This window comes from Sceloporus occidentalis, unplaced genomic scaffold (genome assembly GCF_023333645.1).
Source record: "Sceloporus occidentalis isolate IW3139 unplaced genomic scaffold, rSceOcc1.0.p SCAF_64, whole genome shotgun sequence".
NCBI lineage: Eukaryota > Metazoa > Chordata > Lepidosauria > Squamata > Phrynosomatidae > Sceloporus > Sceloporus occidentalis.
In genome coordinates this window covers 2,371,009-2,386,421 of record NW_028317044.1, presented here as the reverse complement: position 1 = coordinate 2,386,421, position 15,413 = coordinate 2,371,009, and the positions used below count along the sequence as shown (strand labels likewise).

The following is a 15,413-nucleotide window of genomic DNA, read 5'->3' as shown; positions in this document are numbered from 1 at the left end:
CGAGATGTATTTCTAAGTGCGCCATTAATCATTTTTTTTACACCTGTTTGCCTTTCGACACAGCGCTATCGTGGCGTATCTTCCCTGAAACACAGTGTTTCGGTGCTAGGGAAGGAGTGGATAAATTAAATCAGTCACCAAAGCCGACCCTTCCCCTTTCTGTACACACGGCTCTCAATCATCAAAACCCACTGGAAATAATAAAATGCCGGCTAGAGAGAGAGGAGAGGCAACGGCAGGTTTCCGCTAAAGGTGCCAGAATCCAATTTGTAACCTTTGGTCTGACAAGATTAATATGCGACGAGACCAGAAATGGTGGATACAACTTCCCCCTCCCTTAAGATTCCTTTGTTTAATTTTAGTTCAATTGTGCAGTTAAGGCACTTTGAAATGTAAGACTCTTGCTTCCATTTTAGCAACGGATGCATGCAAAAATGGGGAAAGGCAGAGCCACATTTCCATGCAAGCTAAGGCCTCACTCCCCCTTACAGATAAATCGGTGTGCGATCCGAATCGATGGATCGATTCGACATCGGAGTGTGGTTCCCACTAGATTTGCCTCGGTCGCATTTTCTGTCATTAAAATAATCCACTCGTGGTTCCCATTCACGAATGAACTGATTCAAAATGATTTGATTCCAGCTGGCCAAAGGGCAAATCTGAATTGATTCCGATCCGCTTGTGGTTCACAATTGCATTGAATCGATTCAGTGGAAAAGATGCGGGGAAAAATCAGCGTCAAAAAGACGCAGGTTAAACGGGTCCCTTTTAAACCTGGCTTGGTTTAGCTCCTCGACACATCTTCATTTGGCCCTAGAGGGAAGGTTTGGTTTGGGACCAAGAAGAGTTGGGTTCAAGTTCTCATTCAGCAGTTAGACTCTCAGGGTATTAGCTCTCCGCACGAATAGAATAGAATAATCGTGTACAGTGCTACCTCGGGTTACGAAATTAATTCGTTCCGCGGCGCCGTTCGTAACCCGATACATTTCGCAACCCGAAAAGGCTTTCCGTTAGCGCTGGAAAGCCGCTAGCCGCGCTTCACATTTGAATTTCGCGCCGAAATGAATTTCGTAACCCGAAAAATCTTTCGTAACCCGGAACAGTTTTTTCCAATCTAACTTTTTCGTACCCCGGAAATTTCGTAACGCGATCAATTCGTATCCCGGGGTACCACTGTATCCATGTCTCCTTTACAAAAGGTTAAATATCTGTAGCATGGCATACTGCTATGTACAACTAGTTATTCTTTGTGAGTTCAGAAGGCAGCGGCTCAACCAAAGGCTGCCTGGGGAGTGTGCAGCTTGGGGAAGATCCTGAGTACCTGATTCCAATAATGATTTTCACACTGCTTTCTTGTCACCGTTATCAAATGTGGATTAAAAAAAGAGTACCAAAAACAATAAAGAGCCACCAGAAGAAATTAAAGAGCAGCCACACTTGAAAGGCCAGTGAATTTCTTCTCACATTACAATATCAAAACAGCTCAGCCATGAAACGCCCTTTAAAACACTTGAAGAACAAAGAAGCCTTAACTTGTTGCCTGCATGATAAAAGCTCTGACGCTACCGGGAATCTACATGGGTTCCCCTTCCTTGATCAGCTTATACTTTTATTTAGTTTCCCCCCATCATACCAAGCAGGGTTAATATGCATTTTATATATTACATATGAACAAGCGTACTCAAGATCATCTATAGTTAATGGTCTTGTTGAGCAATGATTCAACTCTAGCGCTTTCAAGTCAACTTTCTTTATCCGAAAAGCCTCACTCGCAGGCTATGTTTTTGAGAGCATATACCGCATTTCTCACCCCAAGCTGGCATTCAAAAGATGCCCTCTCATCCAAAAACCACAAGTAAAAACCGCTTACCTGTGTGCTGGAGCCATCCGACGGTGCAAACTCCATTGACTTCAAGATGCTGCAAAGTGGGAGAAGAAAAGAGTTATTTTCCGCTTCTTTCTTTCCTAACAGCTCCGCTAATGAGCATTAACATTGTAATTTTCGGCTCTCCAGGAACACCCTAAGTGATAACTTTAACAACTTTTCTTTGGAGTAATATAATCTGATAATGAATATAGAATAACTATTCACACTAGTTACCCGAGAAGAACATTCTCTCCCATGTCCTCTAAATCAAGGCGTAATGCAGTCCCACCAGGGCCGTTTGGAGCATAAATTTAAAGGTTAATAAGGATATAACATTTTAAACTGTCAGAAACAATATAAATTTATACATGCGATGCTTGAAGGGAAAGAGGGGGGGATAGTTATAACAAAGCCGCCAAAACAGGGAGCCGCTCTCACGCTCACAACAAAGCCCATGAAATGTGCAATATAAATACATGCAAAATATACCAGCTCGCCTATCAAGGAAAATATGCGCAAATTATTTGCGTGACCCAAGACGCTGTGGGCTTACGAAAACGAAGCATGGCCGTTTTTCATTTTAACAGGCGACTGCTCTACGGTGACAAGGCCAACAAATTGTTTGATGTTTCTTAAGATCTATGAAGCGCCTGGAAATCACAAATACACATTCAAGGCGCCCATTTTGCATTCCACTCTCCATGTGCCCATCTCCCGGGGGACGCGACGCAAGTCTTAACGTCAGAGGTTAGGCCAACGGTTCCACACATCCTCCTTCAGAAAACTCTTGGGACACTTATCAATCTCATATATTTGGGAGATCCTATGGGCATGTTTTAGGATGCCCTCTCAGGAGGTCATGGGTGCCAGGAAACCTCACTAAGCCTTGCTGCTAAAACCCAAATCAATCCATCTTCATTGTTACAGCCAAGGAGAGTATTGGCTGCTGCTGGGTGTCACTGACTCTGGTCTTGGGCTTTGGGCAGTCACCTAGCCACCAGATCTATATCAGAAGAGGGAATAGACTGCAGTGGTTCTCAACCTTTGGCTCTCCTAATGTTTTGGACTTCAGCTCCCAGAAGTCCCAGCCAGCTTGCCCAAATGATCAGGGACTCTGGGAGTTGAAGTCTAAAATGGCTGGAGGACCCAAGGTTGAGAACCAACGGGAGAAAAAGCTCTCCCTATTTCTGCATGTCACAGTGGTCTCCATCTTAGGCAGGGCAGATACAACCATCACCTGTTCTTCAAGAAAGCTTGCAAAAGTGAGATGTACTGGAGGCACATGCAAAGGTGTCACTAAGGTTAGTGTCACCCAAGTGTGGTAACTCATGAGGTCACTCCCATGGACCTCCTGGGATGTGATGTGGAAGAGGGTCTTACTTTGGAGAACCCAGCATCCCGCTGCCACCATCCCACCCTCCTAGTTGAGAAAGAGGAGACCCTAAGGTATATCATCCACCCCACCTTCCCTCCCTCAGCAGGCAGTATTTTATCCATCATACCCATTCCTCATTTGCCTCTTTCCCATTTCTTCTCTGGTTACATAAAGACCACCACCTAGAGAACAAGTTTGGCATTCACATAGAATAATGTCTTGGACTAAGAACTTGGGTTCTTAGGGAAATGACTGATCCATAAAGAGACTGACAATTTTGGACAAAACGCAGGGCGCTCACAGTGTTCAGACGCCTTTCAGCAGGGAATGCAAAGAGCAGCGATGGCTAAATTTGTTTAATTTAGTGGTTCCCGAACTGTGCCCTTTAAGAAGAGATTTTGGACTTCAGCTCCCAGAAGCCTTAGCCACGTTGGCCAATAAGCTGGGATTCTGGGAGCTGAAGTCCAGAATCTCTTAAAGAGCACAATTTATGGACCATTGGTTCAATTTACTGCTTGGAAAGGTGATACAGCAGCCACTCAAACCCTTTCTTAACAAGCAGGGAGATGTGAGATAAAAACTTGCAAGAGTAAATGTTGGGTAGCAAACTACAGCCAGTTGAGGTCTGATGGTTTCACCCCTGGGTAGGTCACCCTCTACCCAGTTTGTCCAAAGTGGGCATCAGCCACTGTTGCACATCTTTAACTCACAATGGCAACATCAAGTCACAGAAATAAGTTGTGGCTACACAGGATCCTGGGGTTTTGGTAACAAACCATGGCACTCTCTCTCTTTAGGTCTTAGTCATTCCATCTTGCTGGATGAACCATGCAAGAAAGACTGGACAGAGCATACCAACATGCCAACAATGTGCCAGGATTCCCTGGAACATCATCTTATGTACTAAATGTAACCATTTATTAGACTCATTTTTCCCCACTTGATTGCCGCAAGCTGGTTCCTCTATCAAGGTTATCCAATTTTCCAGAGGTGGGTGCAGGGGAAGCTATGGTTGATCTCCATCGCAAACACACTTACTTCAGCTCTTTCTTGACCTCGTCATAATCCGCTTGCACCTTCAGTTTTTCTTCCAGTTGCTTAAAAACAAAACAAAGGATTAAAAAAATATGATTTTGATCAGATTAATACTCAACACTCTGGCCTTCGCATGCCTCCCCCTGCCTCAACCTCAAGAGTTTCGGAGGCATTGTTCGCCAAACAAGATAGCAAGCACAGAGCTTTATTGATTTACATCTTTATCTGCCCTGCCTGCGGACAAAAACAGAAAGGGAAAAAACGCTACAGGATTCTTCTCAACTCAGTCGCCAGCCAACAATGCCAGCTTTTTGAAAATGCCCACTTCATAGGCCTTCTCCGAGGGTGACTGCCTCATTGCAAGTCTTGTACAGCATCTGAGGGCGGCATGTTCCTCTCTTGTGAGGCTCTGCTCCTTACCATGTGCCCAATATACACAGGACAGGGAAGGCATCTCTTATGTTTTTATATCCATGTTGGCACTCCGGGAGAGCCATGTCTTAGGGGCTTTACATGCAAACGGCCTCAGGTCCATCCCTTAGGATCTCATGCTCAAAAGGATGTCAGATCACTGTGCTGGGAAACATCCTTTTAGTGCAGGACTCTGGAAATCTGTGAAGGGCTTACTTTGGTTTGTCTGGGGCCAAATTTTCATCCCCATCACCAGGCTTTGGGACATACCATGGGATAAAAACAGGGATCAGTGGGCTTTTCTATCTTTGCTCCTTCCTCCTCTGCAAGCTGCAAACGTGGAGAGCGAAAGGAGCAGGAAAATTTAATTTTGGGTTACTTTTGGTATAGGACCATTGGGAGGATGGAGCATGAAAAAGCCACTGCTCACCCAGGGTCAGAGGCAACTTCTTTGGCTCAACAGCATGGGATTCTCTTTGGCAATATATATAAGCGACTTGAAAATCACATTTACACATGATGCCTATTTTCTACTCCTCCTGGTAATAGTTAATGCCTGAGGGGGATGCCACAGAACCTGAAACAGAACTTACAATGGCCAAGCTAAGAAAGGTTTTTTTACAATTCTTTCATCTGCCTTTATCTCACCTCTCTCTCTCATTTCCACCTCCATGCTTCACAGATTGCGTCCCCAAATCATCCAAATGCCTGGCCATTCCCAAGACTAAATGCTCCTTTCCACATGTGGCAACCAGATGCCCACCAGTACAGAGCATGCAGAGCCAGCCCCTGCCCCAGAAAGGCAATGTTCTGCCTGGTGTGATTCAGCCATTTCTGCTTGCCCAGACTACAACAGTTGGGGCAAAAAGATTAGCATAGTTGTTATCCGGAAGAACCCCCGCAAAACGCAAAGGGGAACAAAAGTTTCAAGCTGTGAGACATTCCGGAGGGACTAAGATCTGGCTGCCATGGCCGACGCGGTTCATTTTCAGACAAAATAAAAGGCATGTTTGTAATGTCACGCAAGGTCTAAAAATATACCCTCTGGGAGTTTCCAAACGCTGCATTAAGAGGAGCATGCGTGGGGGTGGCGGAGTGTCCTATGCTCAATGCGGTCGCTCAGGAAAACTAATCTTATCAAGAAGCTGATCCATATTCATTAACCTCAACATTTAGTATAAGGAACAAATGAGAGAACAACCACGTACCAAAACTGCATGCTCTGTCAGGTTCTAGCCTTAAGACCTGCATGAAACCATTTTACAGTCTTTTCAGTGCACCTGCAGACACACAGGCACACACCTCCATGTCCATTAATATTTAACCTTTTCCTTCTGGCATGCATACATTTGCTTTGGTTCCTACTACCAAACCAGGACTTCCATTCTAACAGTTGGCAAGTAAGTACATGCTGAGCACACCATGCCTCTCTACCTCCCACACCAACACTATGGCCAGGCAGCAGCAATGATTCAATACATGGCAGCCTTCTAGGGTGGGACTCACAGGTCAGTGTTAAGAGCAATACTGCTAGCCAAACATAGCAGCAATGATTATGATGACTGAAGCACAGCCAACTTCACATCTAATAGGGGGCTTCACAACAACAGCATCGCCTTAGCTTTGCGTCATAATCATCCAAACAACCCAAAATGTTTGCTTTCAGGATTGGGAAATTTGTTTTTTGAACCGGCATGGTGTTGTGGTTCAAGTGTTGGATTCTGGACACCAGGGTTTGATTCCCGGCTCAGCCGTGAAACTCACTGGGTGACTTTGGGCAAGCTACATCTTTGAATTCTACCAATATTAAATTGGTAATTGGGAGTTAAAATACAGTACTTACATCGACTTGTGCATAAGTTGACTCAGGTTTCTGGGGTCAATTGTTTTAACCTAAACTTCTAGACTTATACATGTAATATTGAGGGTGCACAACAATAACCGCAAAAGAAGCAAAGGAGTGATTCTCAGGGTTCTACTCTGTGGGCAATGCCCCAAATTCCTGGCACTTTCTATGCCAGATGCTATTCTTTCTTGCTGCATGGATTTTTCCCCCCAATAGAAAGGATTTGAAATTTAAAGGCGATTAACCGTGTGAACCAGTGTGAAGTTCTATATGGAAACATCGCCGACGCAGAAGGATATCAAAGGACAAAACAACAGCGGCGGCAACAAACAACCCCGTGATCCTGCTCCAGGAACAAGGCACGCTCCTCAAAGCAGCACCGCAGGCGTGAAATCGGCACTTTCCCCGTGCCACAGCCCCACCACCGAAAGGCATGTGAAGCCAAGTGAACGGAGTGCCCTGAGCGACCTTACTTTCAGCGTGCTGTTCTTGGCCGTCAGCTGCTGCTCAAGCTGGGAGATCTGGCAGGTGGAGTTCTCCCGGAGCTTGGTGAGGTTGCCTTGGAGTCGCTGCACGTCTTCGACCAGCTGAGCAATTTCGCGCTCCTTCGCAGCCAGTTCAGCTTCCAAGCTGGACCGCGTCAGCACTTCGATGGCCTGCTCCTAAAGAGAGAGAGAGGAGTGGGGAGGTTACACACCGGCAACAGGGCACCGGCAGCTATCCTTTCAGAGTTAGGTTCCCCGCACCCCGCTCAAACCGTAGGCTGCTCCTGTAACATAGCATCCCAAATGTAGAGAGATCTTGTAGCGCTACAAGAACTAAAGAAAGAAGTTGGCAGCATGACCTTCCGTAGACTTAAGTCTACTTCCTCAGATGCACTTCTGAGTTCTACTGATATTGAGAAGGTTTTTAAAGAACTGACTGTAAGTACTGGGTCAATATTACATTTCCTTCATGTATGATCCCTCTATGAGAGTCCGGTACCCTTCCCCAAATGGAAAGAAAGTATTTCAGGGAGGACAAAACCTATCATGAGAGCTCCAGGGGAAGAGTTCGCTTTACAGCTTCAGGGGAAGGAAAACCTACAGTGTCAGAAAAGCAAGTCCTTCCGGCTCCCGCATGGGAGCATCCCTATTAGCCTGCAAACTGCCAGGGAGGAAAAAAGCAGCCCTGACACGCTTTGACCCAGTTGGAAGAAAAATAGTCCCCAATGGCCCTAAACACAGGAAGGCTGTAAGATGCGAGGCGAGGACAGCCTCGGTTCACGCAGCTGGAGACAGGAGGGGAACGAAGAACACCTCGTGCCCAGAGTCCAAAGCAGGGCTAGGGAACCCAAAGTCCTTCCAGAGGCTGGACTCCAGTCCCCATCAGCCTGCATCAGCCAAGGAATGATTGAAGTAGTCTTTCATGAATATCTGTTGGCATACAAACTTCCAGCCCATGGCCTATGGACAGGACGGGATGGAAGATAAATCCGACTCAAGAAGGCAAGGCGGAAGCCTACATGCTGCAGACAGCGGAGATGATCGGTTGGGTGGTAGAAATTGTTGGCAGCCAGGGGGACTCGGGCATTGAGGAACCCACAAGGCAGGAGGAAAACATGTCAGACCAAATGCATCTGAGGAAGGAGACTTAAGCCCAACCCATACAGGGACACAGAATCAAAGCTCCCCCAACAGATGGCCATCCAGCCTCTGTTGAAAGATCTCCAAAGATGGAGATGCCACCACTCTCCAAGGGAGTGTGCTCCACTGCCAAACAGCTCTTATTGTCAGAACTCCTTCCTAACGTTGAAGTGGAATCTCTTTTCCTGTAGTTTGAGTCCACTGCTCTGAGTGTTATCCTCTGGGGCAGCAGAAAACAAGCTTAGATGTGGGGCAGGCCAGCATTGGGGACAGGGACTAACTATCCCACTTGGGGTGGTTAAGGTGATCGATCATGTTGAAGAAGTGATCCCTGGAAGTGTGTGGGAGCAGCAAGGCAAACCATAAGGACTGTCTTCCCACACTGCAAGAAAATGAGCAGGCAATATTCTAGCTAGTAAGACGTACACCAGTATACTTTACAGGAGCAATGTGGAAAGACATGCAAAGAACAAGAACTTCACAACCACAAGTTCTAGCAACTTCAATGAATCATAGAATCCTAGAGTTGGAAGAGATCACAAGGGCCCTCCAGTCCAACCCCCTTCTGCCATGCAGGAACTCACAATCAAAGCATACGACAGATGGCTATTCAGCCTCTGTTTAAAGACCCCCTAAAGAAGGAGACTCCAATACACTCCAAGGGAGTTTGTTCCACTGTCAAACAGCCCTTACTGTCAGGAGGTTCCTCCTAATGTTGAGGTGGAATCTCTTTTCCTGCAGCTTGCATCCATTGTTCAAGGTCCTTTTCTCTGAAGCAGCAGAAAAAAAGCTTGCTCCCTCCTCAATACGACATCCCTTCAAATATTTAAACAGGGTTATCATTTCACCTCTTAACCTTCTCTTCTCCAAGCTTAACATCCCCAGCTCCCTACTCAGAGGGCAGACCCTTCACTATTTTAGTCGCCCTCCTTTGGGCACACTCCAGCTTCTCAAATTCCCTTTTAAACTGTGGTGCCTAGAAGTGGACACAGTATTCCAGGTGAGGTCCAACCAAAGCGGAATAGAGTGGCACTATTACTTCTCTTGATATAGACACTATACTTCTATTGATGCAGCCTGAAACCGCACTGGCCTTTTTAGCTGCCACATTGCACTGTTGACTCATGTTCAACCTGTGGTCTACTTGGACTCCTAGATCCCTTTCACATGTAGTCTCCTTAAGCCAGGTGTCCCCCCTCCTAAATCTGTGCATTTCATGCTGTATAGATAGCAATAGTAAGTACATTTCTACATCGCTTATCAGTGCACTTAAGCACTTCCTAAGCAGTTTACAAGTGTAAGCTAATACAGCATCAAAACAAAGCACAACACATGCTTGGGTCATGCCTCCCCTTCCCTTTGAGCCCAACATCTACCGGTAAGACAAAAGCAGGAACAGAGTTCATTCCAGGTAAGCAATCCTTTACTGTCCCCCAAGAAAAGAGGCTGGGGAATAAAGGCGGCAACGTGGCAAAGGGCAATTCCCAGGGAGCCCAATTCTGGCTGTCTCCGAAAACAGCAGCTCTGTTGCACAATTTGGTGTACTTATAAGCTGGCGCAACATGGTGTGTCTGTGTGTGTGTTTGTGTACCTTGCCTCTTACCACGTCTGGCGCTTTCTGGATCTGGGTAGCCAGCTGGAGAGATTTGTTAGCGGATGAAAGCTGCTCCCTCAAGGACTCGGCTTCTCTTTGAGCTACCTCTGCCCTCTGAAAGAAACAAAAGGAGGGGGAAATAAAAATTTTGGAGGAGGGGAAGTTGTTTCTTTGGGGGGGGGGGAGTGTACATTTGATATAACAACTGGTAATTATTGCGCGAACATTCATCAATTCATGCCCGACCGAGTATAATTGATTTTCCTAAACACTCAACCTAATAAATGATGGGGGGGGGGGGGGAGAGGGAGAATCTCAGAATGTGATGGATTTTTATTTTAAACAGTACAAGGAAGAAATAATTGAGCGATTATGACAGTAATTTAACGCTAGGAGCAAGGAATCCCCTGCTGACACAAACGCTGCGGCCCACTGAATTTCCCAGGCTGGATGAATGCAAGTGGAAATGGAATCCTTTGATTCAATTGCCTTCTGTACTCCCAGCCAAAGCAGGCTGAGCTGCGAGATTCCTCCTGGGAATCGTTCTCCCGAGTAAACGCCGAATTAAGAGATCCTCGGCCCGTTTTTTGCCTGAAAGAAACACAATAGGCCGGCTTTGTTTGGTTCTCGGGTTACCACTTTCCTCCATAACATCTTTCTTTCGTACATAACAGACACACAGATAACAGTGCCAATCTTCAACCCTTGACTTAATGAAACATGGTTATTTCTTTTCCCCTGGGACAGCTGGGTAAATATGCAGTCCTCTAGATGTCCCTGGACTAGGACCCCCATGTCAGCTGTGTCCAACGTCAGCTGAGGTTGGTGGGAGTTGCAGCCCAATATCATCAGGTAGAATCACAGAGTTGGAAGAGAACCCCTGCCATGCAGGAACTCTCAAACAAATTATCCCCGACAGATGGCCATCCAGCCTCTGTTTTAAAACCTCCAAAGAAGGAGATCCCACTACACTCCGAGGCAGTGTCTTCCGCTGTCAAACAGCCCTTACTATCAGGACGTTCCTCCTAGCGTTGAGGTGGAATCTCTTTTCCTATAGCTTGCATCCATTGCTCCAGGTTCTGTTCTCTGGAGCAGCAGAAAACAAGCTTGCTCCCTCCTCAATATGACATCCTTTCAAATATTTAATCAGGATAGGCCATGGGTTCTCTTCCTTCTGCTGTAGGAAACCCTTCTGTATTCTCAAAGACATCGCAAGAGGAAGACTAGGCTGGCTATTCTTGCCACCATCACCTGTTTGAAAGGACCCTATGGTTTACCTTCTGACTACAAGGGCACTCATTAAATACATGGTTTTTCTCTTTAATGCGAAAGGCATGAGGGACTCGCCCATGTCTGCTAGCTTTTATGGGTGGGCATGACCTCTGACTTTCCTTATTGGGGTCTAAAACTTTGCTTACTATAGCACAGCACATCTCTTCCAGGAATAAGTGGTGCATAAAGTCAAAAGTCACAGCTGTAAACAGGGGCCCTGGAACTTCTTCTCAGCTTGGCATGGAGCTGAGAAGTAGTGCAGAGATTGAGGAAGCATGCAAGTGAATGAAGCTGAAGGTACTAGTTAGGTCAAAACAAAATACACCTGTCCCTCCATATTCACTAGGGTTAGGGGTACAAGACCCCCATGAACATGGAAAAACCGCAAATAACAAATTCCCAACAAAATCCAGAGCCTGGCGCATCTCTGCATTTAGATCAGTCATCAGCCACAGGCTCATTCCATAGTCCTGAGCAAGTCATGCATTCTCTCATACCCAGCTTTCAGTGACCTCATTTTAATGGGTCTTTCATATTTAAAGTACAGTATGCAAGAGCCCTGTTGAAACAACTCCACTCCAAAAAACTGGTCTGAAGGTTCCCTTGGTTCTTTCCAAAGCTTCCTTGATAGCATTTCTCTTTTACAGTATATACAGTGCGGCCGCGTTAGATGTGGGCACACTATATGTGGCTTTGAGCTTATGCGCTCAAGCCGTGGGGAGCATGAGGGCCCAAGGGGTGGTGCGTCCCATTCAGATGAATGGGGTGCATGCCCATGGTGCGTAGCCTATTCAAGTGAATGAGGCTCCAGCATAGTCGGAATTCGCCGTACATGGGGGGGTGGGGGGGGTCCGGAACAGATCCCTCGCATAAGGCAAGGGCCCACTGTACTCTACTGCAAGCCAACCTCATGTATAAGTCGAGGGCAGGTTTTGGGGCAAATTCATGGATTTTGATATGGTCCTTGGATAAGTTGAGGGTAAAACTTAGGAACATGCAACAAATGATGAAGCTAAAAAAAACAATGCCAAATAACCTGCAAAATTATGGCAGGCATAACTGTTGTGGCTCATACTAAAGGCTGGATGGAAGAGAGAGTAGAGGGAGGTCAGTGCTTCCAGGGCAGATTACGCTCTTGTCTTTCACCAAATGGTTTCCTATTTTTCTGGCCCAACAGGCAATCTTTCCAGGGCCTGAAGTCTGCCATTGGTTTTAACTGTGATTAAGAAGAGAGCTGTCACCACTCAAGAGCAGAGCGCATGGATGGATGGACCGATTATATTTCGCAAGTACAGTCAGCCCTTCTTATACACGGATTTAAGCATACACGGTTTGAAAATGTTCCAAAAAAGTATAAATTTACCTCGATGTTCCATTTTTTATTAGGGACACCATTTTGCTATGTCATTATATTTAATGGGACTTGAGCATACACGGATTTTGTTATACACGGGGGATCTTGGAACCAAACCCCAGCGTATAACAAGGGTCCACTGTATTATTCCATCAGTGATGTTACTCCAAATAAGGGAAACTAGATATCTGGCTTCTCCAGGATCTGAAACAAGGAGCCAGAAGAATCCACAGGGGCTTAAATACTAGGACCAAAACCTTACAATGAGACCTGGTCGAAAGTGGAAGCCAGCGGAGGGATCTACGAAGGGAAGAGAAAGTTGGAACGATCCTTCAGGCTGCTTGCAGCTGCTTAAACCAGGTCCTGTTGGAAGGTTGATATCTGTTTCCTCTTCAAATGACAGTTTGCAGAGATGAGATGACGTTTTGTAAGTAAAATCAGAACCAAGTTCCCTAAGCCCATCTGAACAGGCGACACATCAAAGTCATCTCATGAGTGAAAAGATGACTGGGCTTTAAAATCCTACCTGATTTGCTCTTTCGAGGTCCGTCATGATCATCTCAATTTCATCCGACCTGCAAGAAAACAAAAGCAGGGACCATTGGCTTATGGGTGAGTAAAATAACCAGCGTTACAGAGACCGCACACTTTGCCTAAGGATGTAACCACATTCGTACAAGGTGACACTGCAAAGGAAAGATCATTTAATTTCATATTTAAGAAATAAAAACAATGAGGTTGGAGTTCACATGGTCCTCACAAGACGTTCTGGGTCATACAAAGAACCTGTATGGCATAATGTTAATTCTTCCACCATGACTTTCCGATTGCGACGTATCAAGTTAGTACAGCAAAGGAAACAGTGTAAATTGAAGGAACAGTGTTTGCGGTCACTAGGGCAAAGTGTGGGCACTGCCAGCCTGCAACGTAGCATCTCAACTATGATCCTTCCTTCCGAGGAAGGACATTTTCTCAAAACCAATGGCATTTCTATAGGAAAGTAGGGAACTACATTCTTACGGCTGGGAAGTGGAGGAATAGGTGTCCCTGTGGTTAAAAAGCAGCAAAGGCAGTGGTGGCACCAGAGCGGTGTGAGTGCAACAGGAATGACCACAGATTGGAAGTACAGTAATACATTTACAAGTTACCTCTAAATGAGTTAAAGTCTCCCCTTTTCCCCAGCAAGGATACGTTTCAAAAGCCTACATACCAAACGGTAACAAGCTTTAATGAGTCTTCATGTGAATACCCAGTTAGCTTTAAAATTTCAGATGGTATTTTGACAGAAAATGTCCCCAGCTTGAAGGAATTTTCCTCCCACTACTAAAGGGTTTGTTTTCCTTCCAAGAAGTAAGCAACGCAACCAGTAAAAATGCAAACCTCAAAGAGCGACGGCAATCCATTGCTTCCCAAACGTTCTGAGGAATAATAGGGCTAAATCGAATTGGAGCATCCAAGGAAGTAGACCGAAGCCTACAAAAGCCCATGTTGCGGGCTTCTTTCTTTCGGTTAGTCTCAAAGGTGCTACAAGATCTCTGTACTGGGACTAAATGACATTGAGAAAACCAACTTTCAAATCTCTGGGAAGGGCGGACAGAGCCATGGAATGGCCTCTTGGAAGAGATCCAAAACGGTGCCTATTATTAGGGTGGCAAACTGGGGTTGGGGGGTATTTTCATCACTCATTTGGACCTTTCGTCTGAGTAGGACCGGTCCTGTTTTCAATCCTCTTTCCTCTCACCAAGGGAACATCATCCCTGCCAGCTTCAGACGGATCATTTTATTTGTTTGGGGCCAACCTACTATCATCTCCCTTGTCATCCTGATACATCTTTCCTGCAAACCATCCCAGGGCACCTCATAAAGCAATGCCAAACCCTTCAGGAGCTTCAAAGAGAACCTCCTCGCTTAGTGAGCCCAACACCCGTCGAGGTTATAAATGTTTCAGCTGTATTCTTTTTTTAAAAAACAAAAAAACTTTTAAGTAGAGTAATGAATTAAATTGCTGTAATGTTCTGTCCCGGGGCAAGCTGGAACAGAAATCCGGAGGATCTTCAAAAGGACTCGTTCTTTTCGCTTCCAAGGCCGAAACGCTGCATCAGGAGCTGGCACTCGGAAGGCCTGAAATCGGTTATTTCACAAAGGCTCTAATAGCTACATGTGCCCTGTGCGCAACAGTTGGTTATAAAACCCGTCCCGGTTCGGCTTTTTTTTTATGAGCCGTCACACCCAAGTTCCCAATATGTCATTGAGATGAACAGACAAGGCCAAGCTGGCTTTTCTCAGGCTTCAACCCCTCGAGTGAATTCCGGCTCAATGGAGGATCGGGGATTTCGACATGGTGGCATCTAGGTTTGGCATTAAGAAAAGAATATACAGTGCCCACTGGCAACTGTTTGGTGCCAAAATATTTCACATGGCTGCCCTCACCCTGCCATCCAGAGGACTTTGAGGTTGCTCCCAATTGACTGGATGGGTCAAGTGGAGTTGAATCGAATCATAACATTGGTGATGTCCCTTTGGAAACTGTAGATGAGATTTCCCCAACCAGGCTCTTTCCAGATGTCCAACTACAACTCCCATCCTTCTCCAGGCATTGCCCATGTTGGGTAGGGATGGCAAGACCTGTAACCTAAGACACCTGGAGAGCATCTGGTGGTGGAGACCTGCTCAGGACTCCTAGAAACACAAGGCTTAAAGGGAGACAATGATTTCTTGCCACCTTCAGAGCTGGAAGAGAGACATAGCCGTGTTAGTCTGGAAAATCAGCATGCAAAGGAATCAAATTGAAAGATAGGAGTTGGTAGCATGAACATTCGGAGACTCGAGCCTACTTCCAAATGCGTCTGAGGAAACGGGCGCAAGTCTACGAAAGCTCAGGCTACCCACTTATGTCTTTCAGTTAGTCTCAAAGGGACTGCAAGATCCCTTTGCATACTGATCTTTCTTTTGTGTTCATTTTCTCAAAGCAAATTTTTATTTTGTGAGAACATAATGCACACAAATACTACAGGAACTATGCAACTCAAAGAGG

General features: G+C 45.8%; 1 protein-coding gene across 7 annotated transcripts in view; it reads right to left on the bottom strand.

Moving 5' to 3' along the window:
- LOC149287104 (protein CASP) overlaps window positions 1–15,413 on the bottom strand; it is a 236,500-nt gene that overhangs the window by 74,036 nt on the left and 147,051 nt on the right. For all 7 annotated transcript variants that reach the window (XM_089493440.1, XM_089493438.1, XM_089493441.1 and 4 more), the window contains 5 exons: window positions 12,906–12,954; window positions 9,763–9,867; window positions 7,008–7,196; window positions 4,281–4,339; window positions 1,871–1,919 (listed from right to left, as the gene is read on the bottom strand). In XM_089493440.1, coding sequence (XP_089349566.1) covers window positions 1,871–1,919; window positions 4,281–4,339; window positions 7,008–7,196; window positions 9,763–9,867; window positions 12,906–12,954 — 451 coding nt within the window. The remainder of the gene's footprint in view (window positions 1–1,870; window positions 1,920–4,280; window positions 4,340–7,007; window positions 7,197–9,762; window positions 9,868–12,905; window positions 12,955–15,413) is intronic.